This window comes from Microchirus variegatus, assembly GCF_963457635.1.
Source record: "Microchirus variegatus genome assembly, chromosome: 3".
NCBI classification, from domain to species: Eukaryota; Metazoa; Chordata; class Actinopteri; order Pleuronectiformes; family Soleidae; genus Microchirus; species Microchirus variegatus.
The window spans coordinates 38,733,961-38,761,525 of record NC_139804.1 but is presented as its reverse complement, the minus strand read 5'-3'; the positions used below and the strand labels follow the sequence as shown (position 1 = coordinate 38,761,525).

Genomic DNA, 27,565 nt, shown 5'->3' with positions numbered 1-27,565 from the left:
ATGTTGCGAGGAACCCTTATACCCCCGGAAATTGAAGTATCCACTTTACCGCCGTCTATGGTCGAATAAAATGCGCAGCCGCTCTCCCGGCTCTAATACTAGAAATGCGGCAATGCTTTCCCGGCGTCAATGGGTTAAAACCCACTCACACTGGTCAAAAAACACTTTAATTGACAATCAAAATGACAGTGAATGACTTTAATTACTTTAAAGTAATGACTACTTTAATATAATTAAAGTAGAATTAGTCTGGTTTTGATTTTAAAACTCTTATAACACTTTTTTTTCTCTGATTTATTAGTTCTTCCTCCCCTTTCTTCTCTCTCTCACTGACTCTGGTACCATCAGACTCATTAGTAATAATAATAATATTACGTGATGGCTGACTGTCATTGAACAGTGATTATAAAGGTAAAATCCAATGTAATTGCTCACAATTCCCTTGATTCTTTTGTGCTGTAAAGGCTAGAAAGGCTGTGAATCAGTTTGAGGTTTGGTTCTGGATAGGACACGTCTGGATCATGTTGTGACCTCTAGTCTCAGTGTTTTGTGTCATTACACAATCACTGATCTGAATGTGATTGTCAATCGTTTCTCTACACAAATCCTGGTTAATGACCAAAAACCAGCAAATGTGTTAGTCGCTCTCTTCCCTTAATACTTCTCTGTCTTCAGCTCACAGCCTTGAGACGATCTGTTCCCACTGACATAAATCTTGTGTGTTCGTCGGATAAAATCGCTCTTCCTTTTAGTCTTTTCTTCAGCTGGAAGCAGCGTTTGATTTCTCTGCTGTCGCAAAGATAAATCTGCATCCAATTCAATCATTGATTCATTGTTTCAGTGATTTTTCAAGCAAGTCTGGTCAATGGCTTTGGTCTGGTTGATTAAATTGTTTGGTGTTCGATGTCTGATTCCACAGTACCATCTTTAAAGCTCACATAGAGTGGTCCTGTTGCACATATATTATGTTAGTTATGGAGGTCTACTTACATACATTAACTTGTTTTTATGGTCAAAAAGCTCCGAGTTGCTGTAAACGAGCCGATAGAAATCTGTCTTTTCTGACGCTGTGCTCAGCCGCGATATTTCAGACATAAATCTCACCCCCAGAAGACAGACTGTGTTGTGATTGGCCAGCCAGCGTAGAGCCTTCCCAACTGTCTTGTGATTGGCAAGTACCCGGACGTGACATATTCAGCACACCCACTTTCAGAAGCGCAGCTCCCCCCTCTGGAATGTGGATGCACTGCTCCTCATTATCAAAACATTGTTTTAACAGTGTTTAAAAATAGCTTCTTCACGACTCCCCGCCTCAGTCCCTTTGACGACCTTTGACCCAGAGTCAGACCCAGAGTCAGAAGACACTGTCGCTCGTGAAACACCTCCACAGCGGACGTTATTCTTCTTCTGCGGTTCAATGTACGCAACCAGGTGTGCCCGGACTAGTGCCCGGAGCAGGAGGATCTGCTGTTCAGGAGAACCGCTGTTTACGTAACCAGAAGGGAGATCTCGCTGAGTCCGAGATTACAATAAAACACAGCGTTCTCAGCAGTGACTGAACTGTTTGTTTAGAACCTTCAGGGCTTGTTAAACAAGGTAATGACAACTTTGTTGATGACAGAGCACACACTCATTACACAGTCTCCTCATTATCAAAAGAAATGTAACAACCTGGATTTCACAATATATATATATATATATATATACATATATATATATATACATATTTCCAGGTCAAAGCTAAGGGTTGGAGCTGGAGTCCAAATGAATGTGTATATACATATATGTAAAAATATATGTATATATATATATATATATATATATATATATATATATATATATATATATATATATATATGTATGTATATGTATATGTATATATACATATATATATATACATATATATATATATATATTCATATATGTAGTAATAATTTGACTGCCAGACAGATTCTCAGTGTGAGTTAGTTCAAAGAGAAATTAGTTTAAGCAACATTTCAGTTTCACTAGCATGTTTTCATGTATTTTTCACAAGCAAAATATTATCACAAATTATTTTAACCTTCATGAGGTTCCAGCTTTAATACATTTTCCTGTATCATCTGAAGGTTTACCTAAAAAACAGACAGCGAGAGAGAGAAAGAAGGAAAATCAAGCACCGTTGAAACATTCCTGTCATCAGTGAACAGAAAGTTAATGTGACCTGACGGGTCACACACACATCAGTGGAGCGTCTGTTCCCTGGAGGACAGAGCGATGTAGCAGGAGGCCTTGAATTTATGTGAAGAGTTTCCAAATCAAAGACGGGGATCAAAGGGTTGTCTTAGCTGGTGTCCTTGACTGCATCACATTCACATTAAGTGCGTTGAAGATGTTTTTTTCTTCTTTGAGGAACTTATACATGTCCACATGAACTGAGATAACCTTTGCCCACAGAAGAGCTGCTACTGCTGCTGCTGTAGTTAAACCACATATTTATAAGAGTGATGTAAGAATTATTTTATATATGTATCTTCCAAAATTAAAAGAAGGTTATGGTCAGCTGGGTTGTTAAGAAGGATTGGCTTGGTGGTTGGTTGGTTGATTGATTGCCTGAGTTTGTTAGTTTAATGAATGGGTTATTCATTGATTGTTTGTTGGTGGGTTGGTTGGGTAGACGGGTGGTTGGTTGAGAGATTGTTGGTTGGTTGGTTGGTGGGTTATTTGGTGGAATGGGTGGGTAGTTGAACAATTGTTGGTAGGTTTGTGGTTGGGTCGTTGGGTAGACGGGGTGGTTGGTTGAGAGATTGTTGTTGGTTTGTTGGTTGATTGGATGGGTGCTTGAGTAGTTGGGTGGTTGGGTAGATGGGTGGTTGGTTGGTTGGTTATTTGTTGGAATGGTTGGGTGGTTGAATAATTGTTGGTAGGTTTGTGGTTGTGTCGTTGGGTAGATTGGTGGTTGATTGGTTGCTGGTTGGTTTGTTAGTTGGGTTATTTGGTTGAATTGGTTTGTGACTTGGGTGGGTAATTGGTTGATTGGTTTGTGGTTGGTTGATTAGATGGATGGGTGCTTGAGTAGTTGGTTGGTTGGGTAGATGGGTGGTTTGTTGGTTGGTTGGTTATTTGGTGAAATGGGTGGGTGGTTGAACAATTGTTGGTAGGTTTGTGGTTGGGTCGTTGGGTAGATGGGTGGTTGATTGGTTGCTGGTTGGTTAGGTAGTTGAGTTATTTGGTTTAATTGGTTTGTGACTTGGGTGGGCAGTTGGTTGATTGATTTGTCGGGAATCGAAGTGTTGTCTTAGCCCGTGTTTTTGACCGCATCACATTCCCATTCAGTGGGTGAAGGTGTTTCTCGAACACAGATTATGTGTGTCTACATGAGCTGAGAAAACCTCTATCCACTGTAGACCTGCTGCTGCTGCTCTGTGGTTTATGCCTGTTTGCATCAGTGCTGCCACTGGTCAGACTTGCTCATGGGATGGTGAAGCTAAACCCTTTGGATGGACAGTGAAGCAGTTCCCTTTTTTACACCTCTATGTGTCTGATTCCTTCTGCAAATGGCTGACAGCTTGCTGCCAGACAGAGTAAAGGAGAGTGTTACCTGTGCGTGGACACAGAGCAGGACATAAATGGATGAGTTCTCTGAGCTGAGAGTGATTCATCTCTCAGTAATAGTGAAAATGATGCCAGGCCTGACCCGAGTTCACTCACTCTGCTGCAGAATATTAGATCATTTATAGGTAACACCATGCACAGATCTGCAGTCATCATGTGTCTCAGCTTGTTGAGATTTCAGGATGTGTGCACCCAAAGAGTGAGGTATATTTTGTAAAATTATGTTTTTTGAACATATACAGTAAATTTGATATACATTTTCCTTGTAATGATAGCTGTTTTTCAGCCGGATCACAAATTGTTCCATTGAAATGGAAAAGAAAATCCATCTTACAAAACAGCAGTGCATAATAAAGCCACTGTTAGTCATGTATTTATCTACAGCAGTGCATGTTTCAGCCAAGGCGGACAACCAGATTTGTACGCGAGCATGAATGTAATTTCCGCTTAACTCCTATTTTGACCATAACTGTGAAACCCTGTGTGCCATGTATGGATAGACTGGTCCAGGACTTCTGGATCCTCTTCAGTCCACAGTGTTTTAAATTAACCAGACCAGACGGTGTTCTGTTGATAAATGTGTTGTCAGAATAGACTAAATGGAGACAATGAGAAATCATTAAAGGACATTCAAATCCCATCTGCGGTACATTGGTGGTTAGTGTGCGAGCACTCATGTAAAACATCACTGATGAATATCAACATATCAAATAACCCCTGTTTAGTTTAAGGACCAGTGTGTCAGAATTAGAGAGAATAGTGATATGTAACGGTGATGCAGCAGATTGCGTAGCCCCTCCTTTTCCCAAGCTTGTCAGAGAACTATGATGGTTTTAACAGAACGGATGTAAATATTCACAACGCTCTCCACTCTCCCCCAACCGCTCAACTGTTAATTGGTTAATGCGTTGTGTTTATGTAGGTGAAGCCTCCGTAGAGCTGTTATAAGATAAGTTTACTGTGCGTTGGAAGTTGTAAATTTGAGTGACGTCACCTCCGAGTTGGGAAGACAGGGAAAAAAATAAGGACGGAAATATATCAGGTTTGCCATTTTGTTGAGTTCTCATCGATAGCATCACCAGTCGTTAACAACGCTCCACATGTTGTTTTGGGGGGATCCAGTTGAAACTTAAGACTCAAAAATAAGACTACAACTGGAAAACACCGTCATTGGAGACTCCACACCAAAATCAGAACTGAAGAAGCCTTTTGAAATAGAGGTGAAACATCTTGTAGAAGCTAAATGACACTGAAAGACAACCATGACCTGAATGATGAAGAACCTTCACAGACTTAAAAGAGATTATATACTTAAACAAAACACACTCTTGGGTGGTTTATTAAATTCCAGCCTGCCAGTAAACCCCTCCTAAATGCTGCACACTTTAAGCAGATGGTCAGTTTCCAAACAAAGGGCTTGTGCTGCTGTGGATACAGCTGAGAGGATGAAATAAACCAGAGTGATGCCTTCATGGCCATTAAGAACAAACAGAGCACAGGGCTTTGCAGTAAAGTGAAACGGGAGTTTGCAGCTTGCCAGGTACAGTGATCAATATAAGCAAAAGGACTCCTCAAGTGCTAACTTCAATAAAGTGACCTTTAACCTTTCATATACCGAAAACAATGTGTTTCATGACACTGACTGCGCTGCTTTTCTACCCCCACTGCGGCTCATTTGAAAATATTTCCTTACATACACAGGACCTTATGTGAAACGGCTGCTACTGTTTGGCTGTCATTAAAGCCTAATTAAAAGCCAAATGACATCAGTCATTGAGCTCATTCAGGGTCATAATAATTCAACACTCACATGAACACACCCTTAACACACACACACACGCACACACACACAATCAATATACATAATTGGTAACATTTCACTCCTCCATCACTTAATCCATCTCTCTGGAGGCCTTGATTTATTTTGTTTGGCAGTGACAGCGTTCTGATTTACTGTTCCCTCGCCGCCGCCGCCTGACTGAGAGTTTCCTTCAGTTATCTTCAGAGATCTCTGAAACTGTTACCTGCTCTGTGGTTTATTTTTGGATTATGCAGCTCTTCCCTTTTGAGCGCTTTTCCCTCCACATAAACCTGTTGTTATGTAATGCGTATTTGTGGCTTCTCAGTGTCTTTCCTTAAGACGACAATTCAATACGTGTCTGGATACGCAGGCTGTTGTTAGCTAACTGGAGTAAATACAGGCATCCGTGTGCGATCGGTGAGCACTGGTGGGATTTATCTGAGTACACTTTTGAAGGTGTCACATAATATGAATAATACATCTTGATTTATGTGGCAGGGTAACCCTATTAATGAGATAGCTAGCTAGCCAACAAGCTTATTGCTGCTAAAGCGATAGCTTTGTGTGTAGACAATCATCATATGATGACATAAAACTAATGATCCTGGACTAAACAAGACAAGTCTAAAATGGCATCCAAGGATTTGTAGAATTGTGATACAACCTAATACAAGATGATGTTCAGATCCTCAGCTTAAAACAGATGATACGCCGATGATAATAAGTTTTCTTTGCAACCGTGACAGTCAGTATAGTGTAAAACATTATTGGACACTGTATCAGCTCTGTGCCAGCCTTTTAAAATGAAGCATCCATGTTTTTTTTGCCAACATGTTTGGCTCTTTTTATCCTCCATCAACTGTAAAATATAACAGCTTAAAGGTGCCATATGTAAGAATGTGGCCAAAAACAGTTACTACATTCAAATTCAAAATACCAAGGTCTTTTAGGTTTCGTTTTCTGACGTAACTGGCAACCCGTGGTTGCTCGGCAGCTGAGACTCTAGTGACTGCAATGATTGGTAGACGGCGGTAGGTGGCGCCACATGCCAAAACATGATTTCAAAACATAAACATGATTTGCAGTCTGGAAAATATATTTTTAATGCAAATATTTTGTCTGTACTGTTGTTGTTGGTGAGTTCAGTTTGTTATATGAACATTATTCCTGAGTCTCTGTGACATATTAGGAGGATTTTATGGCCAGTTGCTTTAGATTTATTACATAATGCACCTTTAACGATACTCAAACATTCACAAACCCCAAAGTCTGTCTCTGCTACTGCTTCTTGTTTCCGTGCTGCGAGAATGAAACGATTACCTTTTACGGTCTTCGTGGCATGTATGTCAATTCTCTGAGAACAACAAATGTGTAAGCACACAAACAGAGTTAATTATTTGGCCATTTAATCTGCCGCTGCTTATGATTAAACAAAAAAAAACTCTGTTTATCAGCCTGACACATTATTAGGTCCACCTCTCCCATGTATCAGTGTATTTTTTTTTTTTATATATATATATATTTAAACCGATGAACCATTTGTGTCTGTAAAATGTTCCACCTTAATTAGATTTCCAAGTTTGACAGATTTATGAGCAATTATCTGATAAGCGATCGTCTTCTTCAGGGTTTATGAGACGACTGTTTTCTTCCCTCACTCTTCAGCTGAGGAAATGATTTCAGAGGAGTCGTGAGTGATGAGACAGAAACCTTGTGGGCATGACTAACGTTACTGACTCCAATTAAGCCTGTCGTCTTGTTCCCTCTGAATTAAATCACGCTGATATGATCTTGTCTGCCTGTGCATACATTTACCTCCAACTCTCATCATCTAGAAGGAACAGGAGACGACAGCCGGAGCATGTTTGCACCAATCCTTGTATGACTTGATGTCGTGGGTGACTTTTTCTACCGTTTTGTCCATAATCTTGAAAAGGTTCTTGTTTTGCGTTTGTTGTAACACTTGATGTAGGATTTGTGCAGATGTAGAAATTAGAACGATGTGGAGATCACAAAATGGATAAATGAAATGAAATGTCAAGTGTTTAAGAATAAGTAACTGCAGACAAATTAAGGATTTGTGTGCTCATCTTTTCTGTTCCCAACATCGTAATGGAACTATGGCCTTCTTGTACCAGAAAGGTTCATCATTTAACATTATTTTACATATTTACATTTTTAGTGTTAGTTTACAACTTTACGTAGTTAGTTTTTACTAACTGACTTACTAGTTACTTTTTTTTTTTTTTTTTTTTTAGATAGGGTTTATGTGGGTGAAGTAATTGCAAATTATTTACATATAAACTCCTTCTTTCTAATGCACGGAAGAGTATAAGGGCCAAAAAAAAGCATGGATTCTGAGATTAATCTCATAATTCTGATTTCTTTCTGTTTCTCAGATTAAAGTCGGAAGTCATTCAATCTCAGAATTTTGATTTAAATCTCAGATTTCAGATTTTTTTTTTGTTTCTCAGATTAAAGTCAGAATTCTGAGATTAAATTCAGGAGTCGGCCAATCTCAGAATTCTGACTTGTTTCTGTTTTTGAGATTAAAGTAAATTCTGAGATTAAAATCAAAATTCTGAAATTAATGTCAGAAGTCGGTCAATCTCAGAATTTGTATTTTAATCTCAGAGTTCAGATTTGTTTCTGTTTCTTAGGCTGAAGTCAGAATTCTCCGATTAAAATCATAATTCTTATTTTAATCTTAGAAACAGGAAAAAGTCCGAATTCTCAGATAAAAAATCATAATTCTGAAATTAAAATCAGGAATCGGTCAATCTCAGAATTCTGACTTTTTTCCATTCCTGAGATTATAGTCAGGGTTCTGAGATTAACTGACTTTCTTCAATTTCTGCAAAATAAGCCTCCTAAATGCTCCACACTTTGACCTCTAAAAGATGTTTTCTTTACTCTGTGAACGTGTGGTGAACATACGGCACGTTCAATGCCACCAAAACTGCAGCGGTGCCGTGTAACCACCGCACCCCGCACCAGCTCAGAGTGAATTTATGACTGAGTTAATCTCTCTGAAGGCTGCAACAGCTTGCCAGTGAAATGATTGTTAGTCTAGAGGAAGTCATAAATCAAAAAACAGGCCTTGCTTTGTCATTATCTATTAATACTGTGCTGCTGTGGAAGCGGCCGGAACTCTGTTTTCACCCGAGACTGAAAATATTCTGAAAAAAAGACAGAGGTACAAAAAAAGACAGCTCTTCAAAGTTAGCATGACTTGTGATTGATTTACCCGTCACTCTGTGTCCCCGCGTCGGCTCTGACAACTCCGGAGGTGGCGCGGCGTTCAGAGCCTTAATTGAGCTGAATGTACTGCGCTTAAATGCCGCAGGCACAAAATCCACACAATTAAGACGGACTAATGATGTGAGATATCGCTCATTATTCCTTCAAATAACCCTCTGCGGCTTCCTATGTTTAGCATCACTAAGTCCTAATGAGTGATTACGCAGAGGAAGCGGCGTGTTGTTCCTGCAACAGGTTTCCGCGTCGAGACAAAACAGCGGATCGATGCGGGTCATTGTGTGAAGACGACGTCGCTGACGCTCTTAATTATCACCGTGTCTCTCTGTGTCTTTTCAGAGCCAGGACGATAAGCACGACGTCCACAACAATCAACTGGGTGAGTCCTGTTTGGTTTTTCTAATTAGCAGCAAAAGTCAGGACAACAACGGAGACAAAGGCAAAGACAAAGTAGAACAATAGATCGGAGTGTGAATTATTTGTACATATGGAAGTTAAATCCATAGTGAACATGTCTGATGTTGTTTTTTTGGACATAAGACATGTTTTCCAACTCAGCCTGGGTGATGGAGACGTCTGGAGACGTTTTCAAGAAATGTAATTTAGTTCTTCTAGTTGCCAAGTTCGCTGGTGCTATGGCTAGCGCAAGTCAATGGTACACGTTAGCATGGCATTAGAAACACTCGTATCGACTCCACAGTGCACCCGAGGCAAATCGATTGTAACGGCAGACTATCGATGTACATATCTGTGTTGATAGAATAATATAATAATAATAATAATAACAAATAATAAAAACAAAACTAACCTTGCAATTTGAAGGATTTATGTCTCAGCAGCAGCAGCAGCGCTGATGTACATCGATTGTCTGCCGTTACAATTGATTTGCCTCGGGTGCACTGTGGAGTCGGTATGGGTCTTTCTAATGCCATGCTAACGTGTACCATTGACTTGCGCTAGCCATAGCACCATCGAACTTGGCAACTAGAAAAACTAAATAAAATTTCTTGAAAACGTCTCCAGACGTCTCCATCACACCCGCTGAGTTGGAAAATAGGTCTTATGTTCAAAATTCCGAACTATCCCTTTAAGTTAAGTGTATTGCATTCAATTAAATTAGATAATTTCGGGGGTCTTTGTTCCGAATTATTTAGATAAATGTCCCATTTTGGGGGGATTGTTGTTTATCCAAATTATTTAGATAATTTTCAATTTTGTGTGGGTTATCTTTAATCTGAATTATTTAGATAATTTTCCATTTTAGGGATCATTGTTCATCCGAATTATGAAGATGTTTTTCCAATTTTTGGAGTCTTTTTTCTGAATTATTGAGATCATTTTCCATTTTTGGAGGTCGTTGTTTTTCCAATTTTTTTTAGATAATTTTTCCCATTTGGGGGCTCGTACTTTATCCGAATTATTGAAATAAATTTCCAATTTTTGGGTGTCTTTGTTTATCCGAATTATTTAGATAATTTTCCAAGTTTTGGGGGTCGTTATTTATCTGAATTACTTTGATAATTTTCTCTTTTTGGGGGGTCTTTGTTTAATAGACATTTTATGGAGTATTTTACTGTTTTACCAACACTTGAACTAATGTAATTTAAACTTCAGTGATGACTCATTAGTCGGGGAAACAATAAGTGCTTAATCATCCTTTTGTTGGCCTAAAACATTTCAGGATTATAATTTATTTGAGTCCAGCCATGTTGATTCAGTTCATGCAAATTCATTTACAATTTCATCTCAGAGTTTTTAATTCCGGGCTGTTTAACGTTAATGTTTTTCAATAATTCTGTTCACCCGCCTCTGATTGGATTAGCGCTCGGCGCGGCTGTTTCTGTGTTTCTCTGCTGTTGTGTTTGATATCCGGATCAATGTCGGTTGACATTCAGCGAGATGAACTGTTCCTGGGGATTATTCAGTTTTGGGAGAAGTGCACGCCATGCTCTAAGCACTCAGAGACATTATCACGAAAATGTCCAAGCAGTGTTGAGATCTAATCCCCCCAAAATCCTATAAAATGAAAGTTGTATTAAAAAAAAAAAAGGTTGAGGCTTTTGTCAAATGTCTTCTTGAAAATCAGATCTTCAGAGTTTCCCCAGACTGTTTTGTCATAAATAAAGTCCGGTCTCTTTATGGATTCGACAGCAACGAGGAAGTTCATAACGACAGCCAGTGCATGACTTTCATGCTTCAGGGAGCTCAAACAATCACCATCTGAGGGTCTGATGTTTGGGAGCCTGCAGTGAACTCTGGAACCAGTTTCCTGGACCTGTGCCTGTTGTTCAGTCAGCCGGGTCACTGCAGACGCTAAAGCACACAAAAACAACTTCATAACGCTCTCGTTTGGCCGCTCAGCGCTCAGAGCGCAAACACAAACAGACAGCTATCTGAAAAATTCAGCCCGCGCAGAACAGTTGTGCCGCTGTGATTCTCTTCTGTCGCAGCACAAATAAAGGTTTTTGTGTGCGTGAATTCAAAGAAACACAATTAGAGAGGAGTCGGAATTTCTGTTGTTTCATCACAGCAAACATCAAAAGATGAAGCCGGTGACCTTTAAGACGGTGTCATAAATAATCACTCAGTGTTTCTTCAACTCAGAAGAGAATTATGATGTTTTCTTTTGTTTCTGGAGAAAACAAGGCATCATGTATTAAACACGCTGACGACACGTTTGAGTCGCCGTAGTTACTCGACAGTTTGGGCTCCTGGAAAAATTCTGACCGCTTCTGAAAGCTGAGAAGTTGCACGTTAAAAGCCACCATGTGGTTATTACGGTAATTACACTCTGTGCTGGAATCCAGAGAATCAGCGTCTTTGAGGACATTTTGAGGACATTTTCAGAGTCATGACATTTTCAAAAAGTGAGGACATTTTCATAAATTGAGGAATTCGAAAAAAGCAAGGACATTTATAGAAAGCATGGACATTTTCAAAAAGTCATGACATTTTCATAAAGTGAGGACATTTTCAAAAAGTCATGACATCTTCATAAAGTGAGGACATTTTCAAAATGTAAGGACATTTTCATAAAGTGAGGACATTTTCAAAATGTAAGGACATTTTCATAAAGTGAGGACATTACATAAATTGAGGAATTCGAAAAAAGCAAGGACATTTATAGAAAGCATGGACATTTTCAAAAAGTCATGACATTTTCATAAAGTGAGGACATCTTCATAAAGTGAGGACATTTTCATAAAGTGAGGACATTTTCAAAAAGATGACATTTTCATAAAGTGAGGACATTTTCATAAAATTAGGACATTTTCAGAAAGTGAATATTTTTCAAAAAGTGAGGACATTTTCAAAAAGTGAGGACATTTTCAGAAAGCGAATATTTTTTCAAAAAGCGAGGACATTTACAGACCCTCATCAGAGCAGGTACTAAAAAAGCAGCAGGTGCTATCACTGATGGAAAAACTAAAAAAGCAGTAGAGAAGTGCCGGGCTAGAACTGTATGATGGAAACGCTTCTATCGCTTTGGTTGAGTGACGTAACCTGAGAGTTAATATCCAGAGTTTATATGAATTCACGCCAAATCACAAATATAAAGGCAGATTCTTAAGGGCAACCTCACGGTATATTTGTTTTATATTATCCTACCTCTATCTCCTCTCTCTGTATATTCTGGTCCTGACAAAGACATAAATCCAGGTCCACACACTCGTATCTCCCCGTCTCTGTGGGTTTGCTCCCTCGTTTCCTGCTCCCTCTCCTCCTCTCTCTGTTTTACCGAGATATTTATGACACTGACCTTTTGGGGAATAAGCTTGAAGTTAAACACACCATGTTCCCCATTGATCTTCCGTGCAGCAATTATAAGTCTGTATTAATATGAGAATGAGGATGATAGAAAAATCATTGCTTGCTGCGTGACACACAGTTTCTGTGCTGCACCGATTGCCTATAGGGGATGTCGGTTATTTTTATATGGCTAAATCAAACTCGCAACAGTATTGAAATTTGGGGGTCTTCCAGATTGAAAATCACCAAATGCCTGATTGACTATTAAGTCCTGGTTCTGTGGTCATGGTTAGTTTGGCCAAGAAGATTTTGCGACACTGGGAGAGGAAGAGATGGGGGGAGCCGGCTGATTCTGAAGATTGTTGTCTTGAAGAGTCCAATGATGGGAGTCACTGGAGTGCAGCGAGTATTACACCAGTGCAATCAGCCGCTGCATGTGGAGTCGGGGCCTGCTATGGAAATGAGCTTATTGACATCCTCTGTCATCTCCGAGCCTGTGCTGGCACTGACAGCTCTGGATCTGTCTTGACAGTTTCATTGTTCCCTGTGCGGCGTCGTGACCCAGCTCACAGAACATCATCCCTCTTGAGTTTTGCAGACATTCCTCATTAAAGTTGCCTTATTTATCTGCATTACATACTTTTTTTGGCGACTTGGATAATATTTGGAACTGTGACTGTCAGCATTTAAAGTAGACATATTATACCCTATTTCTACAAGTTAACCTAGTTCCCTGGTGTCCCAATGACATTATCTGGTCAAAACACCTTAAGAAGGAAGCACCACAGCAGTTCAATCACTCTGCAAAAACAGCCCTGTTCATAACGCTCGCTTTTGAGTGCCTGTCTCTTTAAATACAAAGGAGACACAGGAAACTAACTTGAACTGCTGTGGTGCTTCATCCTTAAGGTATTTTGACCAAAGCATGTCACAGACATTTTCATTACCAGGGAACTAGGTTAACTTGTAGAAATAGCATATAGAATGTTCCCATTTAAACCTCCAATTACAAATATCACAGTCATTTTATGACTATCGTTCAGTATAAAATATTTCCTTACAGGATGTACCTTTAAATCCAAATTTAGTTCCATCCTCTCCATTCACACACATGCTTTACTTTTGTGTTTCCTCTCGGTTGTTTTGCTGCGGATTTGTGTTTGTTTAAACTGCTCGGGTGGCAACAGCAGACACTCCGGGGCTGAAATGAAGCGACCCCATCACGGCTCCGGTGACTCCACACACCTGCTCTGTGACACTGATGGAGATGACAGAGGTGCAGTCGTGCCCAGAGGTCAGCCAGCTCCCGGCGTCTCTGCCACTTGGCAACGTCTGCCATTCCGCTCTAAGGAATTGTCGCGATTGATTTGCATCAGTGAGGGGGACGACACTGCGGGGCCGGGGGCCGTTCACCGAGAGCAACACGGTCCACACTTCAGTGCAGAGTTCAACACTTCACACTCCAGCGTCAGCTTTGATTCTTTCTACTCCTGCTTTCTCTTACAGTGTGAGCATTTGCACACAGTTGGAAACGACTCAGCAAATTGCAAAGGCTGCGAATTGATCGATTTATTCGGGATGGTTCTACGTCAGTGTTTCTCAAAATTTTGTATACCGTACCACCTGAGAAAATACTGAGCTCTTAAACGTTAAAATACAGTGGTGTAAATAGGTCGAACAAAGTCAGCTCCAGACTTTTCCCGCAGTCGTGTTCCTGCACTCTGATCACATACCCTGTTTAGCATACAGTTGAACAGTATTTCTGATTTCACTGGTGGTTCACGTACCGCAGTTTGAGAACCATGTACTGTATGTTATATGCTAGTTCTTACCTTTCATTAGAGTATAATAGCTCGTATTTTGGTCATGTGGTCATTTTTGTATTAAAGGTATACTGTGTAAAAAAAAATAGGTTACATAATTTTCTTTTGGCAGAAATTGAAGATAAAATGTTTGTTGTTGTCGTCATCGTTTTGTACCACTTATCTGGGGTCAGCGGTCTCCCAGTCGGACACGTGTGTGCCAAGGCCGGTTGATAGATATAATCCCTCCACCTTGAAGAGACATCGATATCCCTGTTGAAGATAAAACGATGATAATTAATTGAGCAATCACATGATTGGATGAATAGCTGAGGTTATGGGTAACCTTTTATATTAACCCTTTAACACCGAACGTATCGCTATCGACGACACGTTTGAACAAGTGCACTTTGCATCACCATAGTTACGCGACGGTTTGTGCTATCGGCAAAATTACAACGCTTTCTGGAAGGTGAGAAGTTGCACGTCAAAGCCAACATGTTGTAGTTATTACAGTAAAATCAATTGCGCTGTTTCAGGAAGCTGGAGAATCAGCGCCTTTGTCGCCAAAGAGTGACAAAGAACACCTGTACTTAGTTTAGTTTAAGTCTTTTAACTTATTAGGTATGGATGCTGTGAGGAAATGTGGTGTTATGTCTGTCTTGAAGCTGCTGTGACACTGTCGTTTCCTGTAAGGATTATTAAAGGATCTATCTATCTACCTATTTTGCAGGTTTTTTTGGCCTGTTTTTGCACTTTGAGAGACAAAGACTAAAAAAATGCACTTTAAATATGTGTTATACTGTTCAAATTTCAATTCAGTTTTTTTTTTGCGGTTAAATTGTTAAAACAGTATTTTAACATGCAGCACATTCTGGAACAATGGGCAAAAGCACTTAAAGGACATTCTATTAAGGTCCAGGTGTTCAAGGGTTAATATCAAAAGTCAGGTCAGCTCTGCTGAAGACCATCATGTTTTTGCAGTCGTCCACGATAGACCAACTCAATATCTTATGAGTTTTGATGCTAACTGAAGGCTACATAAGGATGGGTAACACTGTATCACTGTTGTCAAATTGTATTTTTATTTTATAACACAGTACATATTGGAACTGATGCGTTGAGTAAAAAGTCATATCGCGGATTAAAATTTGAAAGAAAAAAAAAGCCTGAAAGATTTTCGCACCAATTTCCCATCGACCAGATGGTGATGGCCGTTGAAATGTGGCTCTTAATACACAAGATCAGAGACAGAAGGCGCCTGAAATCTCCCGTGCTTCATTTCAGCCAATACATTTCAAGGCTGATACAGTCTTTCTTTTATGAAGTGGCCTCTGAGGAATAGTGAAGGCATGAGGGGAGAGATAAATGAGCACAAGGCTCACACGCCTCTGGTTTGGATCGAAAAAGAAATTCATCTGTGACCAAGGCTTTGGCTTCGTCTCTTGAGGGACCTTCGATGCCATTAAATTGGGATTTAGTCATAAAACAAAACTACTGAACACATTAAACCTTGTGACGGAATCACCTGTTATGACTCTGCCATTACCTCATGCTAACGGGGGTGTTGACATTCTGCCGCCACCCATGCATATGTTAATGGAAGTGACATTTCACTCAAGACCAACAAATGTCAGGCTGGTGATGTGGTGGAGGAAATGTCAGGTCGTGTAGAGTGTCATATCCATTTCAATGTTTGGCAAATTAAATATGCAAAAAGTCGATGAAGGAAAATGTGATTATTTTTTTATGAGCGTCTCCATGAAACGCTGTTCACCAAATATTGGTCATTAGTTCACTGACATAAACAGAGCATTCAAAGTGCTGGTTACAACAGTCGTAAGAGGAAGAAGGCGCATGTTGATGACGTAGCTGTTGATTCATGGTCACATTCACACTTAACCCTTTAACACCTATTGTTTTGCTTATTACAATGTCCTGTAACTAAGTGCCTTTGCCCATATTTTCCAGAATAATTTCCAATGTCTGGCAGTTATTTACAACGTACTGTGTGTTAAAATACTGTTTTGACAATTTAAAGCTCACATAAAGTGGTGCTGTCGCACATATATGTTAGTTATGGAGGTCTACTTACATACATTAACTTGTTTTTATGGTCAAAAACCTCTTAGTTGCTGTAAACGAGCTGATAGAAATCTCTCCTTACTGACGCTCTCCTCAGCCGCGGGGTTTCAGACTGAAATCTCATACCCAGAAGACAGAGTGTGTTGTTATTGGCCAGCCAGCGTAGAGCCTTCCCAACTGTCTTGTGATTGGCCAATACCCGGAAGTGACATAATTAGCACACCCGCTCTCAGAAGTGCAGCTCCCCCCTCTGGAACGGTGGATGCACTGCTCCTCATTATCAGAACATTTTTTATTAATGTTTAAAAATAGCTTCTTCACGACTCCCCGCCACAGTCCCTTTGACGACCTTTGACCCGGAGTCAGACCCAGAGTCAGAAGACACTGTCGCTCGTGAAACACCTCCACAACGGACGTTATTCTTCTTCTGCGGTTTAATGTACGCAACCAGATGTGCCCGGACTAGTGCCCGGAGCAGGAGGATCTGCTGTTCAGGAGAACCACTGTTTACGTAACCAGAAGGGAGATCTCGCTGAGCCCGAGATTACAATAAAACACAGTGTTCTCAGCAGTGGCTGAACTGTTTGTTTAGAACCTTCAGGGCTTCTTAAACGAGGTAATGATGCAGATACACACTAAAAACAGCGTTAATTGGAACTTCTGGTCTAGGTCTGCTTTAAAATGAAGAAAAACACCGCAGTTGTACATGAACGATAGATTTTGCATCTTAAATTTGATATTTTAACAGTATAAAATATATTTTCAATCAAAAACATTGAGTCTTTTGTCTCTCAATGTCCAAAAACAGGCCAATTTTTTAACTAGGTTGTACCACGCCTTTTGCCTGAAAGCTGGGACTCTCCTGTGGAGGATGAAGCGGTATAAGATGTTTTACCTCCTGTGAAAAGCTCTATGAAGCTCCTCAAGATTTGTTTTCGAATTCAGTGTTTTTTAAAGATTAAAACAGGCAGATGGAGACGGCGTCTTTTATGTCTTGTGGAGATGAGCACAGTATGTATATAATATCATGTACATACGTACCACTCCCCAGCAATTATGGAGCTATAAATGTCTCCCTGCTCTTAAGTGGCTACCAGCCAACCTGAGCTGTGTTTCAATCATATACAGATCTGATTTGTTCAGTCCAGTACAGGTTGGAACGGTAAAGGCCTTGCAGGCTCACTTTTTCGACTGAGAACACGGTAGGTGGGCTGTGCAACAAGACGTTTGTCTCAACAAGGCGTCAGTCGAGCTTTGTATTAGAACAGACTGCAGGCGTTTGCACCAATCGCAAAGGAACTATTGGGAAAGGTACCAAATAACATTGGGGCCAATTATTTTGGTAGTATTCCTTATGGAAATGCAACAAAAACAAAACACCATACCAACTGTACTGTATTGTACCCTAGGGGAGCCACCAGCCTCCCAACATTACCAGTGCCTCCACTCATATAAATATTCAGAAAACTAAGCTTTTCTAAGTCAAGTATTCTTCCCAGTGTTCATTTAATGATAGTCTTATGACTAAAATACCATTTTGTTTTAGTCATATTTTAATCATCTGAGATGGTTTAGTTTTAGTCTAGATTTAGACTTAGAATTTAGTCTTATTTTTACTCTAATTTAGTTCTTAGTTGACTAAACCTACTGTAGATTTAGTCGACTTAAATGTTTCTCTATCTATTAATAAGTCATTATGAAGGTTTTAAATTTATGGCACAGATGGCTCAAATTATTACAATAATTACAATTTTTACTTAATTACATGTTTGTTTAAATGTGACGACAGTGAAGCATCAACACTTATTCTTGTCTTAGTTTTTTTCAGCAGCTCAATCGACATTTTCATTTAAAATCCATCATTAACAGCACTGGTGGTTTGTTGAAAGGTGCATTATGTAATAAATGTAAATCAACTGGCCATAAAATCCTCCTAATATGTCACAGAGACTCAGGAATAATGTTCATATAACAAACTGAACTCACCAACAACAACAGTACAGACAAAATATTTGCATTAAAAAAATATTTTGCAGAATATTTTGCAAATCATGTTTATGTTTTGAAATCATGTTTTGGCGTCATGTGGCGCCACCTACCGCCGTCTACCAATCATTGCAGTCAGTTGAGTCTCAGCTGCAGAATTTGAATTTGCATGTAGTAACCGTTTTTGGCCACATTCTTACATATGGCGCCTTTAAGTTTGAACTACATTTTCAGCGTTAGCGTGTCTTTACTGAACCTTTGCGTGGATTTCTCTTCGACTCGCCTCCAAATGCTGCTTCAGGTTCGGTGTTTATTTTTTGCCCTTTGAGTTTGTCTCAGCGTGGTTTTACAAACAGTTTCGTCTTATTGTACGTGAAATTCTACCATTAAGTCGTCTCTACTTCTTTCTTTCTAAGACCGTCATTTCTGCTGCTTTCCTCGTGCAGTCTGATTGGATCACTTCATTGATTTAAGTGTAAGCGTAGATTTCGTCGTGGTTTCTGTCTTTAATTATAATTTCTTAACGTCTCAGTTTCGCCTGTGAGAAACGGTCGTTGACGAACATTTTTTTTCCCAGCCTGCAGGTACCGTTGGCTAATCAGTTCTTGCGTAATTGGCACCACATTGTTTTGAAACAACTCTGTTTGTGTATTTAAATGAATAGATGCATCAATTCCACATTTCTGTCTGCCGCGAGCACCGGGGGAGTGTTTAGAGGTGATTGTCACCTGAAAGGAGAAGGGCACGGGAATGACGGAGGTGAAGGGAGAAGGTTACAATGACGGGGGAATTTTCCCCGCTGTTGTTTGATGATTAATCGAAATCCATCAATGTGAAGCCAAGGCCGGTGAATTATGTCTTAATTAGTTTCTTTATTTAACGCCTCATTCTCCTTTGCTTTGACATTATTATCCTCACAATGAGGGATCAGCAGAGGGCTTATCTGATTTTCCTTGTTTGTCTCATACAGCTGGTATTATTTCTGCGCTGGGTGCTATCAGGAGGCTGTGGCCTCACCAAGGAGGACAAGCAAACGCACACCTGTGCATACACACACACGTACACACACCGATGTTCGTTTTTGCAAACGCAGCAGAAGGGCATTTAGAGGTGGTGTAGTGGTATAGTCGGCCTCTCGGGGTCTGCTGTAGGCGGAGGTTAGATCTGTCGGGAGATGAACGCGCTGAGATTCAACAAGAAAATCCACCTCCTCACCGCGGGCTTCACCAGATCAATGGATCTTGTTATTAGCAGAGCCGAGAAGGCGACACACACACTGACAATTCATTAAAAAAAAGATCTGACACTGATACTGTACTGTGACACAGCGTCTGTCGCTGACCCCAGTGCTAATGTCTGAACCCAGGAGGGTAATTGGTTCATGTCGTGTAATTGAGGAAGAGACGCTTTATCTAATCCTGCCGTTGTTACCACTCACTGTCAAACTCTTTTTAGTCCAACGGTCACAGACCACGCGATTTGATCTAAAGTGGGACGGACCAGTCAAATAATAGCATAATGACCTGTGAACTACAACCACAAGTTTCCCTTTGTTTCTTTTTACAAAACAACCTGATATTTCTTTAGAAAAATAAGTGCAATTTCAACAATATTATCCCTAATTTAACCATTTTGCCACACGTGCCTGAAACTGAAAATGTATTATTTCACAGTATGATTCTCATCATATTGTGAAATTTTCACCAAAGCCCTATACCTTTCTTCCCTTTGCATGTTTATCCCAAAGGGCAGATTCAGCTGCGGCTGTTAACTTGTTTACACAGAAATACTTGTTTGCGTTAGGAGAATCCTCCTCCTTCTCATAGATTTTGTGAAATCAAAGTGTTGAAGGCAGATGAATCGTTTGACACAAAGCCCGTTCAGTCTGTTTAAGCTCAAATTAAGAGGAAAGTGAATATGAAGAGAGCTGCACATTTAATTACTGGAAGTTTCTGAGCTGCCAGTCATCGCAGGAAAACTGACGCAAATCCTGTCTTACTTCTGGGGATTTGAACAATTCAAAATTAAAAGCTCATGATCCAATAATCCTGTGATGACAAACAAGCCGATGATATTAATGGATATACTGTGATAGTATCTGCTTTGTGTAAGACAACATCGCAGTGTTTCGTTGTGTGATATCATACTGATTCTTTATTCATGTTGCTACACTATGTGCACAAAATACCACGGAGAGTGTTGTTATTGGCTGGTATTGCTAACAATTAGTTTATTAGCTTGAATGCGGTGAACTTGTGGGCGACTTCGCTCAGAGTTCCGACTTCCAAGTTCTGAGGTAGATGGAAGAGGTTTTGTGTTGTTTTTAAGACGACACTTCCCCGCTGGAAGAAGCTTTTCATGTTTTTTTTTTACTCCTTTTTCTTGAAAAGAGGGCAGACGCGTGTCCGCTGTGCTAAATGCTAGCTGGGGATTATGAACCATATGCATTTCTGGAGTAACCAGCTGCACATTCACGTCCAGCCTTCGATCAGTGTTGGTGCCAGGACGCAGCCGTTGTTAGTTATGCTAAGTTTTAGAATAACACCCCCCCCCCCCCTATCATATTTACACACATGTAGTGTAATCCTGGGATTCTGTGTCCCATTTTGCAACAACAACAACAACGACATCGGAAGACAATAGTTTCACACAGCGCCACAGTTTCTTCTTGAGACAGGAACAGGCACAGATTGCTGTCGTCCATTTTGGGCGTGGCCTGTAACTATAGAAATCCACGAGGAAGACGAGTCTAGACGAAACGCCGATATGGACAGATCAGATCTGATCACTTGTGAACAGTTGGTCAGGAAGATCAGATTCTGATCGGGTATGCTTACAAATCTGATTTGTAGGCTGCAGTCTGAACAAGGTCTTACATGTTGGTTGCCTGGTTCACACTGGATTTTTTTGGCACGTGCGTCACTGCAGTGCTGCTTCTTGCTCATATCTAGCGTAGCTCGAAAATCTGCACAGATGCTAAAACAGTCAAATATTAATATTTTACATAGTGCTGGGCACGTTAACGGCGGTAAACGGCATCAACATTAACCGTTTAACTAGACCGTTAGCTGCGTTAGCTCCTTTAGCGCCGTTAGCGCACCTACAGTCGAACTGGAGCGGTCTGTTTATTTAATGAAAAGAGCAGCGCTAGAAATAACCAGCTTGTCTGTGTACTGCGTATGTGTGCCTCTGTTTTTAAAGTTTAGCGTTACTTTAGAGACTAATTTTAACAATCGCGAGTCACGTAAACATGACGTCACGCGCGTCTTTTTCCGGTCAGTCGTCATGGAAACACGTCATTCGCTAATGTGTGTTAACGTTGACGCCGTTAGCTGCCGTTAACGTACCCAGCACTAATTTAACATGTGCCGAGATATTCAGCCTAATCGCTAAAACTACATATCATGTTCATTTGATCTAAATGCGTCTATTTTTGCTGGGAGCTGCACTTGTCATGTTGAAACTCAAAAGTAAACACGCCTTCCGAGTGCGGTGTGAACTCTAATCTGTCAACATGGGCGCCGAAAATTAAAAACACACGTGCGACACGTCGGGTGTGAACATCACCTGTAATCGTCAGCAGCTTTTGTCGTCGCAGACGCAGCAATTCTAGCTATTATAATTATTTGAACAAACACTAATCGATGCTTAGATATTGATCAGTGCTGGACTGGTATCGAGTCAATACCAGATCTCAATCCCTGTCCCTTAAGTTCCCTGTATGACACACACACAAAAAGACCTCCACTGACTGCTTATCTTTTATGAAGTAACACAATCAGGACTGTGACATTTACATCTGACCTTTCTCTCAGCTAATTAAGCTCTCGATGCGTCGCTTATTATCACCAGGCCAATAAGAGAGATTAGCGAAATTCACCTCGGTTATTACGAGGGACCGCGACGGCTCTTCACTCGCTCTCAGAAGGTCATCGATTGGCTTGACCTCTATTTCTTTTGTCGCAGACTCTTCATTTCTGTCCCTTTTTGTGTTCTTCCAGACCTGCAGGAGATAGTTTTCATCATCCAGAGCCAGAGGAACGTGTTCCACGTGAAGCAGGCGGAGAGACGGAGAACGGATTTACTCAAGCAGGCACACGGTCTCACAGAGGTAACACACACACACACTCTTATTTTGGCGTATGAACACTTGTGCTGTGCCATATCATATAAATACCAGAATAAAAAAGGCACGATGTAAACAGCATCGCTGCATGATGATGCAATGCTTCTCATTTCTCTCTCTCTCTCTCATGTGGGCGTGGCTTCATAAACACTCAGAGCAGATTAGAGACAGTGAGAGTGAAAGTAACAGCTAATAATAAGTGAGTGAATGGCAAAGTCAGTGCACTTAGCGCAGTAAATGCTCCCAAATGTAAAGATGGACAAACATCAACATTGACTCCGTCTGGCCAAAAAAGACGTCTGCAGAGCCAGGATGACGAGCAGAAATTGAATTCGTTTTTTGCCAGTGGGCATTAAAAAAATAGCAACATTTCATTAACATAACATTAACTAATTACATACCCTATTTTAGCCATTGAATTTAATGGTTCTTTTCCATGATACAGCTCTACTCTACTCAACTTGGGTTGGTATCAGTTGTTTGTCCATGACTTCATTGTTCTTTCTCAACGCAGGTGTGGTTGTCATAGCAACGGCTGCATAAAACTGCGGTGATGTGGTTTTATCCGCGACGCAAACACACAGACGAGTGACTTGTTAAGCAGTTGTTTTCGGTTTAACTGAATCGTTAGAATCAGTTGATTGAAAAGGTTTGTTTACTGAATCGTTCAGGACTTTGTGACACGAGTTCTGACAGTCTTTTCAGAAAGTGAGGACTTTTTCAGAAGGCAAGAACATTTTCTAAAAGCAAGAACATTTTCAGAAAGTTTAGACATTTTCAGAAAGTGAGGACATTTACATAAAGTGGGGACTTTTTCAGAATAGGGAGGACTTTTTTAGAAAGTGAGGACTTTTTCAAAAAAGTGAGGACATATTCAGAAAGTTAAGACATTTTTAGAAAGTGAGGACTTTTTCAGAAAGTGAGGACTTTTTCAGAAAGTGAGGACTTTTTCAGAAAGTGAGGACTTTTTCAGAAAGTTAAGACATTTTCATAAAGTGAGTACTTTTTCAGAAAAGTGAGGACTTCTCAGAAAGTGAAGACATTGTTATACACTATTATAACATTTCTGAGCTAATATCACTTCCACAGTGGGCTGTTTTGCTTGTTTATACCTGAAAACAACTACTTAGAATAAGTAGAATTATCCTGAGATTACCGTGTCTCTCTTTGCCCCAGCTTTGCCCAAGCACCTGGATTTCCTCCATGTAAACTCTGTTAACTGTGCAGAGAAGAAGCAGCAGGAGGCTGTAGCCTGGGGCCACTCTTAATTTATGTCACATTTTAGCTGTTACTGCATGTTTTCAGCAAACGTTTAAAATTTATTTTTAAATTTGAACTCTATTTTAAACAGACCAATTTATTTTACCGCTCAGACTTTGGAGCTTTTGCTATTTATTACGCTTTCTTTCTCACACAATTTTCTTTTTAATTATTGAACGACAGTATGAAGCATTACTCGTGGTGCCCTCCAAAATAAATGTATAAAGCACTTTCACATGAAAGTGTGCTTTAAAATATGCAGCATTCTCAGCTCTTTGCAACATAAAAAAGCTAGTGCTCGTATATAATTTTATGGATTTAGGAAATCCAGATATTGTAGTTATATTTTCAGGGAGAAATCAATCATCCTGCTAATCTTACACATATTTCATAAAAAATATCATATATATATATATATATATATATAAATATACTGTGTATACATAGGTACTTTTTCTCCAAGGAAATGGACTGAGAATTGTCACCGTTCACTGAAATGTCATCACTTTTATTTTTTATTGCATCAGAACCATGTCGTAACACAGAGAGCTTCATTTTTAGGTCAACATACTGATTATTTGCATGCATTAAATCCTGCTGGAGCCATGTGAAATGTGGTGTAATGCATTAGTCACAGCACTTAACAATGAATGCAGCATTACTAATGAGAATATTGCAGGAAATAAACACTCATTTACTATTTCCTCTTTCAAAAGAGCAACATTATCCTATTTCTCTTTATAATTCTGTGCTCTTGTGGCCACATATTTTAATCAGGTGATGTTTAGTAAGTCTTTGTCTAAGATGATAGCCAGAATGTTGAGATTAAAGTCAGAACGTCAGTCATCTCCAGGTTTCGGTTGCCTAGTTACGTTCAATACATCAGAAAAACAATTTTGGTTTCAATTAGACAAATTACACAAATCGAGTTTCATAAAATCATCAGAATTAGCAGCAGCAACAAATGAAGTAGGTGTAAGTAAAATATACAAGAAAGAATATTTATATATATGTTCAAATCTCCGAAGACTAATTGAGAATTACTGCTGTTACATGAAGCAAAAATAGCAAACCAGACCGACGACTATGACAATAACAGTTATTTTATGCAACATTTCCATGAAAAACATTATTAAATTGGGAAATGAATTTGTTAGATTTTGTTTGTGATCTGGATACAAATGTGGATTATTTTAACTCTGCTTAAGTGATCACTTTTACTTTGAAATAAATCATGTAAAATGTACCTTTAAACGCTTGGGAATGAGATACATAAATATAAAGATTGGGGCTGAAGCAATTCTGTAAATCTGATTTTTTTTTGGTTTCTTTGCTCCATATCACAAACAAATCATTTAAACTGAATAATTTTGGTTTGTGGACAAAAATAAGACATTTGATCATCAACAGCATCATTTCCAAAAGCCCAGATTAACACCCAAATATAATAAAATTGATACGCTTTAATAGAAGTAAAAACATGAAGCCAATTTGCAGTTTGAACTGTGGTTTCAAAGGGACATTTTGTTTGTTCACAGTGTGTTTCAGCTTTACTGTAGAGGCTGAGATGGAAATAAGATCGAATAAAAATACATAACTCATTCCATACGCATGAATACAGCTACAATGATAAAAAAAAACAAAGTTAATGTATTGCTACCTGAGATGTCGCCTCCCAGGCCTCATATTACTATTTATTTGGTGAAAATCTGGGTATAGATCTAACATTTTTTGGGAAACAACACAAACTTGGCAGACGCTTCCACACTCTGAGTGCTTTCTCTGGTTCCTCTCTATAGTATTTATAGTACGGGATAGAGCGTTATTTATTGCCGTCTCGTTCCTCCTCCGCCGCAGGATGTCAAGCAGCTTTTGTTCACATTATTGACTGACTGCACCAAAGTGACACAGACAAATGTAGAAGTAAATAAAGCCAGTCAATATTTTCCTGTTAATTAACATTATGCTATGAGGGCAATTTTCAAAAATAATTAGCTCTGCAGATCATTTAAATATAAGACTTAGACTGAAAATCCGTATAAGAGCTACTACAGATGCTGATTTATTTCTCTCCGATTTGTCTTCACCAGCCCTGAACAGTCTAATTATAACAATTGGAATCAGATATGTCAAAGTTTGTTGTTGTTGTTGTTGTGCTCCGTAACAATCCGGGAATATAACTCCCTGTTTCCTGTAATGAATAGTGGCATCAGTTTGTGACAGTAGATACAATTTGTCGCAAAAACCATTAAGTTTCTCTCGAAAGGCGTCAAGTTTTATAAGAGAAGACAGACTTTATGAATAGCATATCATGTCGTGTTTGCATTTACGATCTCAGAGGTGTCTGGCGTTTTATTATCTGTTGCATGCAATTACACAAACTAAGTCCGGGGAGAATTTTAATCAGCGACTTCTCAAGGAGGCGGCAGTGAAGGCTTGACAGTGTCTCAAAGAGATTTAAGAGCAGATGGGTGATCGAGATAAGTTATCTCTACAGAATCAGAGCAAAAAATAGCCTTAATTCAGGTGAAAGCTGAGAGAAATCTGCAGAAATGTGTCAGTTGTCACATTAATTAATCAGAATGTCAGAATGTAGATCTGCTCTAATTTGTATGAGTTGACAGTCCATATTCATGAATACCAAAGAGTAGAAAAAGGTTTAAATTATGTAAGTGTATGCTCCCTTTCCAATTTCTTTAAATGTGTGGCTACATTTTCCGGGTTTTGTATTGACGCTTGTAAATTAAACATTTGTTATTCAGTTCCCATTCTTCAGAACTTTTAATATTTTAGTGTTCAACTTTCCATTTCAAAAAATTGTTTTGTCAAAAAAAAAGAAAAAAAAGCAATTTAAAAAGCAATCTGTTCCAGTGTGTGTCACAAAATAAAACAAGAAATTACATGTAGGCTACATCCATTTTATTAAAAGAATTGGCATTTTCAAATGAATGAGTCCATATTAGATTGGATTTGATGAAATTATATTAGATTTCAGTTTATTGATCCCACAGTGGGAATCTGGTCCTACATCGGAAAAAGACAGACAAAAGCCAGACAGAGTCCTGTGGATGAAACCGTAAACTTTCCCATTTATTAGATTTTCTACTTCCCTTAACATCTTAAACCAAACATGAGTTACAAACTGTCACTAGAAACACTCTGAGGTAAAACACACTCATATTTCTACCATTTAATTATATTCTTCTTGTTCTTCTAAGTTTCAACAAGCTGCTGTACACTTACAGGTGCAATGCTGCCCTCCACAGTTCAAAGATCTTCAACTCAGATCAAAGTTGGCCTTTATTCTTATCTTCATTCTTTTCTTCTTGTGGTGATTCTTCACAATGTTTCAAAGTCCGTCAATGCAGTTCACAGTTTCCTCAAAGCAGCCCCAAATTCCCTTAAACCCAGCCCAAATTTCCCTCAATGTTGCCCAAAGTTGCTTCAACACAGCTCCAAGTTACTTCAATGCAGCCTATAATTTAGTAGTTTAAGGTTCAAAATTCCCTCAATGTGGCCCAAAGTTCCTTGAACACATCTCAAAGTTCCCCGACACAGCTCAAAATTCCCTCTATGCTGCACAAAATGTTCCCAACACTGCCCATAGTTCCCCAACCCAGTTCAAATTTCCCTCAACGCAGCCCATAATTCCCTCAACAGAACTCAAATGTACCTCATTCCAGCTAAAAATTCCTTAAAAGGCCCTCAACGCAGACCCAAATTCCTTCAACACTGCCCCAAAACTCCCTCAACACAGTTAAAAATTCCCTCAACGCTGACCCAAATTCCCTCAATGCTGAACTAAATTCCCTCAACACTACCCAGAAATTCCCTCACCACTGCCCAAATTTCCCTCAACATATCCCAAAATTTCCTCAATGCTGAACCGAATTTCCTCAACAC

At 39.5% G+C, this 27,565-nt stretch overlaps 1 protein-coding gene across 1 annotated transcript in view; it reads left to right on the top strand.

The window, feature by feature from the left end:
- b3glcta (beta 3-glucosyltransferase a) overlaps window positions 1-27,565 on the top strand; it is a 102,391-nt gene that overhangs the window by 25,925 nt on the left and 48,901 nt on the right. The window contains exons 3-4 of the mRNA XM_083887190.1: window positions 8,993-9,032; window positions 22,278-22,387. Of these exons, the coding sequence (XP_083743316.1) occupies window positions 8,993-9,032; window positions 22,278-22,387 (150 nt within the window). The remainder of the gene's footprint in view (window positions 1-8,992; window positions 9,033-22,277; window positions 22,388-27,565) is intronic.